This window comes from Thunnus maccoyii, chromosome 10 (assembly GCF_910596095.1).
Source record: "Thunnus maccoyii chromosome 10, fThuMac1.1, whole genome shotgun sequence".
Lineage (NCBI taxonomy): Eukaryota > Metazoa > Chordata > Actinopteri > Scombriformes > Scombridae > Thunnus > Thunnus maccoyii.
Window position 1 is genome coordinate 4,716,747 of NC_056542.1, and position 13,202 is coordinate 4,729,948.

The following is a 13,202-nucleotide window of genomic DNA, read 5'->3' on the forward strand; positions in this document are numbered from 1 at the left end:
AACGACCCGATTGGCTGGGTACACGTGATGTGTTCACTCACCAGCGCAACACAATGAGTATTAAATTAAAAACCAGCATGTTGCATCGATTATATACCTGTTTATGTTATTCAAATGATTTGTGTTGATGCAGTGCGGCCGCCGCATCGCCCCCAGTCTCCATTTTGTCAAATCATTGGCCAACGAGCTGTCAATCACGGAGAGCTGCGCCCTTACTGGCATCCCATTGGCTCTTTTTTGGCCTTTACTGCTCCGCTATTGGTTACTGTACATGTCGATCACAAGTAGGAAACCTCCCCCTCTAGTGGTGATGTCACATCTCGTTACGCCATTTTTGTTGGGGAGCAGTCGTGTTCAGAAAAGGAGGATTAGATTCAGTACAGGTACATCAGACGGTGCCTCGTACATTCATCTCTCTGAGCTTTCGGGCTAACGGGGCACCCGCTCGTGCATCACACTCACACAATGTCGTCAGAAAACCTGGACTCGGACACTCAGGTGGACTACGAGGACGAAAAGCAGGTGGGTTTGTCACTGCTGGCTTGATGTTGTTGGCTAACTTAACCACCGAGCATGCTAGCTGGAGGTGGCTACCATCAGTTAGCACAAGTGAAGTGTTTGCAATATGCTCAGCGGTGTGGCAAGGCAGGAGAGGAGCACTTGAAGACTTTTAACACCATAAGAAGCTATTGGATTTGTTAGATAAATGTTAGATTGTAGCTGTCCCACCTTGCAAAGAACCTTGCCACTTTGTTTTGTCCCCTGCCTTGTGTCATTGGCTGACGAGTCCACAGCACCTCAGGCCTCATTGGTCTGTCCGGAGGGGTCTCAAAATGTGCTACCGAGGGCCGAAAGCCTCCAAATAAAGACATAACTTCACTGAATATACTTTGAATCATTGGAAACACCAGCAATGCAAAAACAAAACACTGTCTTTGCCCTGAAAGGCATCTAGCCTGAGATTCCTGGTCTTGTCCTGTCAGTGACAACAACTGCAGTGTGACAGTGCTTCCGCATTTTCACACACTGCCATAACAACGGCAATGATGTGCACATACTTCAGCACTCAACAATGCATTATACAAAAGCCAGAGACATGAGGAGGGATCAAATGCTGCATCCTTCATACTTTATTTTTGTCAACTTTGAGGGCCTGTAGAATTGTTTCTACTGCTTAAATGGCATTACAAGCAGCAAAGCTAGGAGCATAAGAAATATAAAGATATATCTCAACAGCCACAAGACTGTCATTAGATATTAATATAAATAATATCTTTTTAAATATGAACAAAAGTGCAGCTGACGTTCATCACACTGGAATGCAGTGACTTAAAGGCAAACTATTGTTTTCTGCAGGTATTCTCAAGTATTTCAGAGAGAATTTGGGGAGAAATTTTGACTCTGCTTTAGCTTTGTTTAGTTAATCTAGATATCCAAGTGTCTGAAGACGAAATATAATGATAGTCGATGAATAATAAATGTTATATTATCCAACCATTACAAGCAGGTTGCTGACTGGCTGCACAACAGGTTGAGATTTACAAAGTTCAGGCATCTGTTGACAAACCTGTTGGTTTCTATACTCAAGTTGGGATGTGTGCACATACTTTTAAAAAAGCTGCAGTTGATGCTAATTGTATAAAGTCCTTTGCATTTTAGAGCTGCAACTATTAATCGATTAGTTGCCAACTATTAAATTAATCTTCAACTATTTTGACAATAGATTAATCGTTTTGAGTCATTTTTTAAGGAAAAAAAAGTCCAATTTCTCTGATTCCAGCTTCACAAATGTGAATATTTCCTGGTTTCTTTAGTCTTATATGGCAGTCAACTAAATATCTTTGGATTGTAGACAAAACAAAACATTTGAGGACGTCATCTTGGAAACAACATTTTTCACCATTTTGTCATGTTTATGGACCAAACAACTAAGTGATTAATTGAGAAAATAATCGACATATTAATCGATAATGAAATTAATCGTTAGCTGCAGCCTTACTGCATTTTATGACTTAAATCATCCTAAAATGCTGCGTAGAATAAGGGACACATTCAGGCCATCTCACACCCACTGATCCATATCATAGCACCACTCAAACCCACGTAACCTTTTTTTTTTCAACATCGTAAAGTTTGTATGTGTCATGACTGCTCCTGATACTTAGGATGGGTTAAATACAGAGATCAAATTTCACTGTACAACTGTATGTGTGACAAATTAAGTCCCTTTTCCTTTACCTTTGATTTGTCTATAAATTGCTGCATTAAATATTAGTTTCTATTTGACTTAACAGTCCTATTGAATAGTTAGGGTTAGGGTGGGTTATGGTTGGGTTAGGGTTATGGTTGGGTTTAGGGTTAGGGTGGGTCAGGGTGAGGGTGGATTAGGGTAGGGCTAAGGTGGATTAGGGTTAGGGTGGGTTAGGGTTATGGTTGGTTAGGGTGGGTTAGGGTTATGGTTGGGTTTAGGGTTAGGGTGGGTCAGGGTTAGGGTGGATTAGGGTAGGGCTAAGGTGGATTAGGGTTAGGGTGGGTTAGGGTTAGGGTAGGGCTAGGGTGGATTAGGGCTAGGGTGGGTTAGGGTTAGGGTGGGTTAGGGGCAGGGTTAGGGTTGGGTTAGAGTTAGGGTTAAAGTTAGTGTTCTAACCCTAGAGTAGCAGAAAAATAGTTGAGTCTTCCATCTGCTTTAAGTGAGACACAGATTCAACGAGGCACTAGAACAAGCAGATACAGTATCTATATTGTTTAATCGTGTAGAAGAAACAAGTCAAACTTTGAAGATGCCCAAAGGGAATTTTACAGTTCTGCACATAACAGCTTAAACTGTTCTAGAGGGCACACAAAGTACATGATGTTTGATTCTGCAGTTTCCCTGCATTGGGGCCGAATATAGTAGCTCATAAATTTCTCGTCATGGACCCAAGTGAATCAGCACACTCGGTTCCACACGTCCCCCCCCGCCCCCTCCTCCTCCTGAGGGAATCTGTTCATCGGCTTCTGTGTCCTGAGTCACATTTTATCCCTGCCCCAGCAAGCTTTGCAGGCTGAGTGCCCTATCTTGTCTGCATAGTGGAAGTAGGTCTACAGTGTGTGTGTTCTGCTTGCTTCAGGTATACGTGCGAGGAGTGCATAAATGGCCTGTGGAGTTCATCTATTGTCCTGTGTGAACTGTACACTTTCCATTACCTGACACAGTGTTAATGTGCAGGCATGATTCACACTTTGTACACAAACAAGGTGTGTCCCAGTGGCCCAGATTACTGACCTTAATATCCACCTGACAGGGACTTGAATGACTGGTGTCTGACCAGTTTGGCCAGTGTTAGTCAGTGGCAATAACATATAAAATACTTGCTTTGTCTGCACAAATTGCCACCTCTGGCTCCTGATGTCGTAAGAACCATAAAGTGATGTGAATTTATTGTTTCTTAACTATGATTCGCAGATTTTTTTCTTTAAAAAAAACACACACACACATAATAACGAATGAATTCACAACAGGGGATCATGAGATTTACTGTAAACGTTGTTATTTATGGCAACCAAAGCATGACCCTGACAGGAAGCAGAAAACAAGGTTTGTTATGTCCACATTAACGGAAAAAAGGCAGCTTGTAGGAACTTGTAATGAAACAATCAACAATGCTCTCATTTCATGTCACGCTTAAAGTGAATTTTCAGGGTTTCGTAAACACAAATTGTGCTTTAAGTTTTTAAATGTGGAGTTCTTTATCTCTTTACAGTGATAGTTTAATAATGAAAGAATAGATTTATTGAAAAGAACTTGTAGACTTCTGAAGGTCGGAGTTTATTCCCTAGCGACTACTTTTAGCTTTAACAGATTCAAACATGAAGTTGTGCCACTTAATTAGAATCAAAAATACTCACAAGCTGTTTTGCATAATATGATAATAATAATCTCAGTTATTAGTTATCAATATAAGCTCCTGTATTCTCTTTTCAGGCCTCTGCTTTTACCGAGCTTTGTCCTGCACAAATTAGTCTTTTAGAGACTGTAACTCATGCTGTGACTCATACTGTCATGAAGTATCATGTTCAGTTCCCATTAGTCACTACACAGCAAAGGTTTTCAAGAGTTTGAGTGTTTTTAAAGAGTGAAGCGGCCCCATGCTCTACATAGACTTTACCGTAGGAATTTTGATGTTTTTGTAGAAGCAGCAGCATTTTTGGAATCGTAGGGTGACCGTAAATGAGCGCCTGTCACATAACCAGCTGTTCCAGTTGTGCTTAAAGGTCTAAAGGTCTTTAAAAGAGATTCCTTTCCTGAGGATGTTTCAGCTGAGACTTTGAGTAGTCAGTGTTTTCTGCAAAGGAAGAGTATTTATGTGTGTCTGTTCTTGTCTCCACAGGACTCCCAGGAGAAGAATGCGAACCCGGTGAAGGCAGAGGAGGCCAAGCTGAAGGCAAAGTACCCCGGCCTGGGCCAGAAGCCTGGAGGCTCAGACTTCCTAATGAAGAGACTACAGAAAGGGGTAGGTGACCATGATTCATACATGACATGGTGGGAGACTAGGACTGCAAACGTGTTGTTTTATCTCATCAACAGTCCAAAATCAAGAGATATTCTGTTTATTATCATGTATGACACAGAAAAGCATCAAATATTCACATTTCAGAGGCTGAAACCAGCAAATTTGGGGCATTTTTCCCCAAAACAAATGTACTAAAGTGATTATTCAACACGATTGATTATTGTTACCGACTAATTTTGTCAGTCGACTGATTGTTGCAGCTCTAGAAACAGGAGGATTTAATGGAGATTTATAAAAGTCACACAGATATTGTGGAGCAAATTTTGGGCATTTTGCTTGTTCAGATTGCTCAATTTATTCATCCAACTGTCCAAAAAACTAAATATATTCAGTTTACTATCATATATGACAAAGAAAAGCATAAAATTCCTCATATTTAAGATGCCTGAACCAGCAAGTTTTTGTCATTTTTACTTGTAAAATAGCTAAAACAATTATTCAATTATCAAAATAGTTGCAGATGAATCCTCTGTCAATTGACAATTAATCAACTAACCATTGCAGCTCTATTGGAGACATAATTGTGTCTCATTGAAATCTAGTCAGAGATGTTTTGTTAGCAAACCTCTGAACTGCCTGCTGCTCATATATAACTTTCTGCATTTGGTGCAAATTTTTTTTTTAAAAGATTGAAAAAGTATTTGCAAGTATCTTGACCAGCTGATTGTTGTGCTGAGGTCATTGCATTGTTGTCACTGAAAAATCTGATTGACGAACTTAAAGCACTGCTAGAGAAGCAACCACCTGTAGCATATCCTACATTTATTTTCCCATTTTCTGTAAAACATTTTGTATTTTCTTAAGCTTGAAGATAACTGACGTCATATTGAGATGTTTCTAGTTTGGCTACAATCGTGTTTTACTGTATAAAATGTTTCAATCGTCTTAAACATTCCTGATTAACATTTTGTGTTGCTCACAACCAAACAGCAAGAGCTTCTATCTAAAGCTGCCATTTTGTCGTCTGTTCAACAATCCATCGAAGCAGAGAGAGAAATAATTTCTATATCGACTCAACCTCGGTAGACCAGAAAAACAATACATCCGCTTCCTTAGCATGTGAAATACAACAGCTTCTTCCATGAGAAATTTTTTATTTGTAATTTGAACAACAGGGCAGAGCACACAAAGGCGTCGTTCTCTCTCTCTCTCTCTCCTCTCTCACTTTTCCTCAACTGTAAAAACCATTGCTCTCTCCACCTACAACAACTGCGTATGTTACAGAGAACTTACACCACTAGAGATTATTGAAAGTCATTCTGGGAAATCACTGACTAGGAGTAGGAGTAGCCGAGGCAGGCTGAGGGAAAGCCAAAACAGTAAATTGCTGTACTTCATCATAAGATAAGTCCCTGAATGAACATCATCACAGACTGATGATATCAAGCAGAGTTAGAAAACCTAAAAATGTGCAGCTTTCTTTTCCGCCTTTTTTTATTATTCCAATAAAAAGCAAGTAAAATAATTGAACCCTTTTCATCTTTTGGTGTTAAAAGATAGACTGGAAAAAATGTGAACCTATCTTAATTCTCCTGTCTATACTGGCTGTGTTCCTAATGCTATTACAATTTAGAGAAGAGGGCCAAAAGTTCTGTGGAAAAATACATTCTAGGGAATTTCAAACTAAAAAGAGTATAACTTTGATATATAGCGACTTGATTTGAATAAAGAGTGCAGCATGTTCCCTGTGGATACCTGTACACTATCTCCTCTCCGGGTTTGTGTGTATCTGACACATTGAAATAATGTCTGTAGATCACTGTGTTGACTACATAAAAATCACTCAGTCACTGCACTCGGTTATCACCCTAAACAATGTTTCAGTATATTTAGATCTGATTTATATATCTCGCTGCTGGCTCTGGAAAAAGGTGTGTACATCTGGTCTGAAGGCGTGAGGTGTGCATGTTCTTACCGTACATTCTGTTTTTTTTATTAATACCGGGTTATGTGTGGGGAAATTGCATATGCATGATCATTTATACATCTGGCTCCAGGATGTCAGAATTCAGAGTCACTCCCACCGGTGCAGCCAAACAATTTTTCACATTCACACACAAATTTTCACTCGCATATAAGAGCGAAATACACCGCAGGCTGTAGGCACTCTAGATAAAAGTCCAACCTAGAATACAGTAGCTTTTTATCAGTTACTAATCCATTAAAACATTCCCAAATCAACCCCAATAGCAATCCTACTGCATGTGTGGTGTTCTGTACATTCCTCCTCTTGTCATCTTTATATATACGTTAGTACAACATACCAACAAAACCAGTCATCAACAAAGAACCACACATAGTCTGCGCAACCACAAGCTACGTCAGTTTTGAGAGGCGCATGCTAGATCTGTGTGTCAGCTGAAATTTTGCAGATGTGCATTTGTTTGTGGTACCCGGTGCAAAAAAAACACATGCAACAGCCTCATATTAGCGTTGGCAGAAGGAGGATTTTGTTTGTCCTCCATTTCTTACATTAGGATTGCATTAGGAAGGGTCCCACGCAGGGCCAGTATGGACAGGTTGAACAACTGAAGGAATCGATGACTCTTTCATTGTAGATTTAGGCATCTAAGTATTGTTTTAGGAGTTCATATATCAAATCCATGCTGTCTTTGATGAGAACAGCTTGTTTTCTTGCTCAATAAAAATCATTAAGTGTTGCGTCTCTAAAGCTTTTAGCGCCTCTTATCTCTCTTTTCTCGCACAGCAAAAGTACTTCGACTCGGGCGACTACAACATGGCCAAGGCCAAGATGAAAAACAAGCAGCTTCCTGTGGCGGGGCCTGACAAGAACCTGGTGACCGGCGACCACATTCCCACGCCGCAAGACCTGCCCCAGAGGAAGTCCTCCTTGGTGACCAGCAAGCTAGCCGGCTAGCCATCATCATCCCAGAAGCACCCTCACTCCCTGGGGCTCCCGGCAAAATGTCCCTCCTTTTCCTTCTTCTCCTCCTCCTCACCCATGTCCCCAATATGTCCTCCCCTTCCCTTCCCTTCCCTTTTCATCCCCCAGGCACCACTGGCTTTAACATATCGGGCAGAGTTGTATAAGTTAAAACTACATTTGCTTGTATGTGGGTGGGGCGGGGTGGGAGGGAAGGAGGTTGAAGCGTCCCACGCGGTCGCTGCCTTTTCTGCCTTCTCACCACGCACAGCTCTGCCCCCTCTGCGCACTCTGCTCTACCGCCTCCCTTATGTCTTGGTTTTTCGGTGTTCCAAGATGCATCACAGTAGGTGTGTGTTATCGGGCAGGGGGTTGGATGGGGTGAGTTAATGCACTTTGTATTCTGTATAGTATGTTTGGGTTTTTTTTTTTTTTTGCATCCTGAATGACACCAAAATAATGTGTGTAAGGGAGTTAGGAACCATGATCGCAGTGAGTTTCTTTCTGATCTTTATGTTCCCTATCTATGCTGGTTGCAGGCTTTCGGCGGGAAGATGTATGTGAATATTTGCTTGCATACCAAATCTGTGATGGGCTGCCGCCTAACTTAAGAGTTCTCTGGTGTTCACTGACACCGTTATCGGGGATCGGGGGGGAGGGGGAATGATCGGAGGCTTCCTTTCATCTCATCCTTCGGTCACCTTTTGACAAAAATCTGACGTCGTCTGCTGCAGCTCAGCCAAACAGGAATTTGAAACGCCACTTTTTTTTTCTCTCTCTCTCTGCTCATGTTGCTTTAATTCTTGACTCCCTTTGCTCCTGTTCTCTCTTAATATGCTGCATGATTGTAACAAAAGAAAAAAATTAACTTGTTTTTAACGGGAGTGGGACATCTGCTTAGTGATAGGGAAGTATCAAAACAAAACACACGAAGCTCTGAAATGTCCACAGTCACATTTATTTTCCTTCCTTTTCCTTTTTGCTGTCCTGACAATCCATGAACACACGCTCCTGTTTGCAGCCCAGGGCAAGAGCCAGCTGAGTATATCCTCGTATTATCTTTTTTTAAAGGCTGGGAAGCCTGCCAATCTGTGTTCAGTCTTAGTTCGGTTGCTGTTGAGTTGCATCAAGACGTGTGTTTACTATGAAGCTAAAAGATTTGTAGGGGGGGGGGGGGATTGAAGCACCCTGCATAGAGTGTACGCTTCTGTAAATAATACTCAAACAAGCACGTAATTCCTGATAAGCTCAGCGCTTTGAAGACCAGACCAGCTAGCATGCCTGAGAGAAACGGTAGTGCTCACCCAGGATTTACGACGTGGGATTTCTGGCGTGGAAATTCAGCGCTTTACCAATCGAGCTAAATTCACACTGCAGCTATCGGGGCTCAGACAGACGGATGCATATGTCTTTCCAATGTGACATTACCATGTAATCATCTGGCTCACATTGTGATCAGATGAGGCAGCCAATCCAGTTTGGCTCACGCTGTGTTTGGATGTCATGGAGATACGAACAGTAATACGACCGCCATTACACGGCTGCTATATCTGATCACATAAGTCATATTGAAGAGACAAAAGTAACCGTCGTCATAGCCTTTATAGTTTTGTCCCCCCAATAGCACGTGTGCAGTAAAAATTGTTTTGAGACATTTGGGACCGACCAAAAGAATGACTTATTCTAGCTGCTTGTTACAGCTAAAAAAAGGACGTTAATTTTGTCTTTTTTTTTCTTTTTTTTTTTTGGGAGACTGTTTTCTCCATGTTTTAACACTTTCAAAATGTTTATCGCAGTGAGACATAGCAGGTTCCTTGAACTTTTGCCCACTTTGGTAACTCACATTGTGAAACACTAATTTAAATAAGAAAATGATACTGCTTTACATCCCTTAAAACCATAACTGGAGTAAAGGCCTACATCTACTCCCAGTGCCCTGTAGAACAATGTTGTTTTTTTTTTTCTTCCCAAACTGACACACTATACAGACTGATCTTTGATCTCAGGGGTGTCAGAGGGTAAACAGCAGGCAACCTGATAACCACAGGTGTCAATCCAGCTCCCAAGATCGTCATCACGGGCTCAAAGTGGGACACTGCATGCCTGCAGGATACGCTCACTCCCAACACTTGGCAAAGCAGGGAGAGATTTTATAACATATGGTAATAGGGCAAAGTGTGAGCGTGTGTCAAGTTCCACCTGTTAAAGTGGTTCAACCTCCCAAAGAGGTTAATGAGTGATCAATAAATCTGCAGACTTTGAATGCATGCAGTCCACACGTTCATGAGTCTAAACCGGACGCCAGCACTCACTGAGAATCAGCCTCCTTGTATAATACTGCTTCAGGGAACCTTCACGAATGCACACTCCACCACCACCACCACCACCACGTAGGCTAGGTGATAGGGTGCATGCACCATCACATTCTCAACCTCACTTGTTTCTTTTTTTCATCATCGAGACTTTCAAATGTGTCAAATTTGCAGTGGGTGAAAGAGAACTGACCTGTACGTATGTGCTTGTTACGGTGATGTATGAATGCACTGCTTTTTCGCTGTTCCAGCCATTGTAAATATACTTAAAACAGGAAGGGATTTATGTGTCGTTTCCCACCTGCTTTCACTCTTTCATAGCCTGAGCTATTTCTGATTCAATGGTTCCTCTCTCCTTTTTGAGTTTAACACTACTTCTGCTGTATCTTAGTGTATTGCAGAGGCTATGTGAAATCTGTATCATATGAAAATATGTGTAAATGCTGCTGATTCAGTCAAAAGACAAATCTAAGAGATGATACCCTGTAAAGAACACCTGTCCTCTGATTCTACCAGTCTGACTTTCTTCTTCCCGAGTATCTCCGTTTCAGAGTCCTTAAGCTCCTGTGGCAGTTTCAGACTGGTAAAACTTCAATGCAAATGCTAAAATTCTACCATTTAAATTGTAAAGGTGCATTGTTAATCCAACTTTTTGGGTCTGGACAGAGTTTAATAGAAAAGTCTGGAAGCCTTTATATTACTTTTGAATGCCAAGAACAGACCATTTAGCCTCATGTTGAGTTTAAAAGCCTACAGTCTCCAGCTTTAAGATGTAAAGATTGCTAAAAAAAAAAAAAAAAAAAGATATGGGGTGTATAAGCTACAACATGTTTTATGAAACAACAGTGGACAGGAGTTCTTGAACGCTACTTGACGTCTGGCTTTGCACGGAGCAGTTCAACGAGAGGAAATAGCAGGGTATGTTTCAAACCCAGTACACAGGGTGTCTCTCGTTCAGCTATGATAAACACGTGCCAGAATGTATAAAGAAATGACAGGCTGTGTGCTCTGAAGTACTTTTTTTTTTGTGCTGCTTTTACCTTATCTGTTTTCTTGTTGTTTTGCAAGTAAATGTTTCTTTTTTTTTTTTTTTCTTGTGTTCTCTTATTTCATTATTAGTATATTTCATCCTTGGCCCAAGGTAACTGCAGGGAAATCAGAGGCACCCTTGCTTCCAAGAAAAAAAAATAAGGGTTTACATGATTAAAAAAAAAAAAAAAAAAAAAAAAAGGATGACTGGAGAACACAGGAATGATTTTAAGATTTCAGAAAGTACAGGAGAATGTTTCAGTTCTGTGGGAGTAGGTGAGAGGATTTTTGTCAGTATTTGAAATAAACTTTTACATTAATAAGATTTCTCTGTTGTTTTTCATTGATGTCAGGTGTCTGGTCTAGTTGTAAGGAGAAAAGGTCCCAAGTTGAAGCGTAAAAGGCTTTAAGAAAGGGTTCTCGATTTGTCAAGTCTAAAATGTATTTAAAAGTTGATCTGAAGCTGAAATGAAGCTTCAGCATCCAAATGAGTCAAATCAAGTAGATATCTTTCAATGTTACAGTCTTTTTAGAGCCAAAGTTCCTCTTTTTGTTATTATACTTCCACCACTGCTCAACAGGGAAACACAAAGAGGGAATTTGATGCTAAAAAGACTGTAAATGTGTCAGATATCCACTTGATATGACTAACTCAGACTGCTGAAGCCTCATATTTTTTAAATGCATTTTTGCCCAAAATGACTGTGTGGACACACTGGATTTTGGTCCCCATCACTTACATTGAAAGCACATTTGAAGAGGAGGAATGGTTACAGCAAGGAAAAGCTCTTCCACTGTTCATATCGACACCTGACTGTTGTTTTAAGACACACTTAAAAAAAAAAAAATTGTGAATGTATCCTTTTAAATTTGTGGGTAAGAACATGGAGATGCTGAAAAGGCGTATAGCCTCCGTTTGACCACCAGGGGGAAGCACTGTCCTTTATTTCAGACTCGTGACCAGAGAAAAGAGAGTTATGACAACTTCCAACATTCTAACCAAAAAATAAATGGAAAATTTTACTTATGTAGAGTAAAATCACATGTCAAAAAGTCTCACAGACTGGGATGACAAAAACCCTGCTGCTCCTCAACTTGAGGAAATTTTTAAGTATGGCCTGACATGTTAATCCCAAGGTTATACATCATCTTTTCCCCCATTTACTGCAGTAAATTACATTTCCGTGCTGTCTGCAGCCTCTTTATTAGCCCAGGATCAGTGTCAGAGTGAGACCAAAGACTTTCATTAGACCACCATAACTGCTGCATAACACAACTGCACTTTTGCTAAATCTACAATGTCATGGTTTAAAAGGCGATATGTTCAAACTGTACTAAACTATTAACAATTTAAGAAACGGCAATAGCCTGTTAATATTATTATAGCATTTGCTATTATCATTATTACCTTTATTATTGGTGATTAATGTTTCTGATTATGTCATTACTTTCTATAAACACTGCAGATGTATCTATGGTATTTCCGACGATAATAAACTCCACCCACAAGTCTTCATATAGTCGCTTTAGATGTCATGGAAAAATACCAAAAATATTCCATAAATCGATCACAATATTTAGACCCTCCTGCTTAATGATTTGAGTTTTCATAATCATTATCATTGTAGTCCCACCCATTTGTTTATGTTTAAAAAATTTTAAACTAGCCTTATCAACACAACGAACAGCACAATTTGAAAAAGTTGTTTGGGGAAGTACGTGCTTTCGTGACGTGCGCAGACGTAACGACGTCCCACTTGGAGTTGATATTAAGACCGTACGTGTCCTCGCTTCCGTTCCACTTCTAACCGTCATGGGGAACGAGTGAACGTGAAGGGCAAGGCTAGCTTTTTGATTACACAGGCTAGCAGCAAACGTCTAATCTCATTCATATTTGGTGAACAATTAGGCGCAATTTTTTCAAGCTAAATTTCAAAATGAATATCCTAAGGAACGTGAAACCCGTCGGAGTTACAAGCTTTCTCATTCTTCCTCAAAATGGAGTCGTGGACTTCGGCCCAGGAGGTTCCTCCCCGCAGACGGACAGGGCCCCAACCATTGACACTCACAACGGAAATTTGGGCTCAAATAATACTTCAAAACAGCGGCCGAGTGCACTCGCGGTGCCTACAAAAAATGGGTATGCACAAAAAATTATTCGGGAGGAGGACAGCGACAACGGATCTTTGCCCAGCACCCCGGAGCAGCACTCCGACAGTGAACTCGAGGTCTCCGGATCCCAAGCTATGTACGAGGCGTTAGAGGAAGACACCAGGCAACTCATGAAACGTTTCCTGGGAGAATTTACGGGACTTTTGAATCCTCGGTGGAAAGAAAGAAAAGATCTAGCAACAATGAAGAGAGTTGTGGACGACGTATTGGAGAAACACAGATACGCATACAATGGTAGGTATCGATTCTTAT

General features: G+C 40.8%; 2 protein-coding genes across 7 annotated transcripts in view; both read left to right on the top strand.

Annotated features, from left to right (window-relative positions):
- Positions 1-261: 261 nt before the first annotated feature.
- On the top strand, positions 262-10,990 carry ensab (endosulfine alpha b). The gene is made up of 3 exons (XM_042423873.1): positions 262-522; positions 4,371-4,493; positions 7,261-10,990. The coding sequence occupies exons 1-3, from the start codon at positions 466-468 to the stop codon at positions 7,429-7,431; spliced, it is 351 nt and encodes a 116-aa protein (XP_042279807.1). The 5' UTR covers positions 262-465; the 3' UTR covers positions 7,432-10,990.
- Positions 10,991-12,555: 1,565 nt separating this feature from the next.
- The window catches only part of mcl1b (MCL1 apoptosis regulator, BCL2 family member b), a 37,931-nt gene continuing 37,284 nt past the window's right edge, over positions 12,556-13,202 (top strand). For all 6 annotated transcript variants that reach the window (XR_006098385.1, XR_006098383.1, XR_006098382.1 and 3 more), the window contains exon 1: positions 12,556-13,184. Coding sequence is in view for 1 of the 6 variants with exons in the window: in XM_042423378.1 (XP_042279312.1) it covers positions 12,716-13,184 (469 nt within the window). In the remaining 5 variants the exon portion in view is untranslated. The remainder of the gene's footprint in view (positions 13,185-13,202) is intronic.

Coding starts and splice junctions, on each gene's coding strand:
- ensab (XM_042423873.1), top strand. CDS start 466: ATGTCGTCAGAAAACCTGGACTCGGACACTCAGGTGGACTACGAGGAC. Junction 523..4,370: donor ACTACGAGGACGAAAAGCAG/GTGGGTTTGTCA, acceptor TTGTCTCCACAG/GACTCCCAGGAGAAGAATGC. Junction 4,494..7,260: donor TGAAGAGACTACAGAAAGGG/GTAGGTGACCAT, acceptor TTTCTCGCACAG/CAAAAGTACTTCGACTCGGG.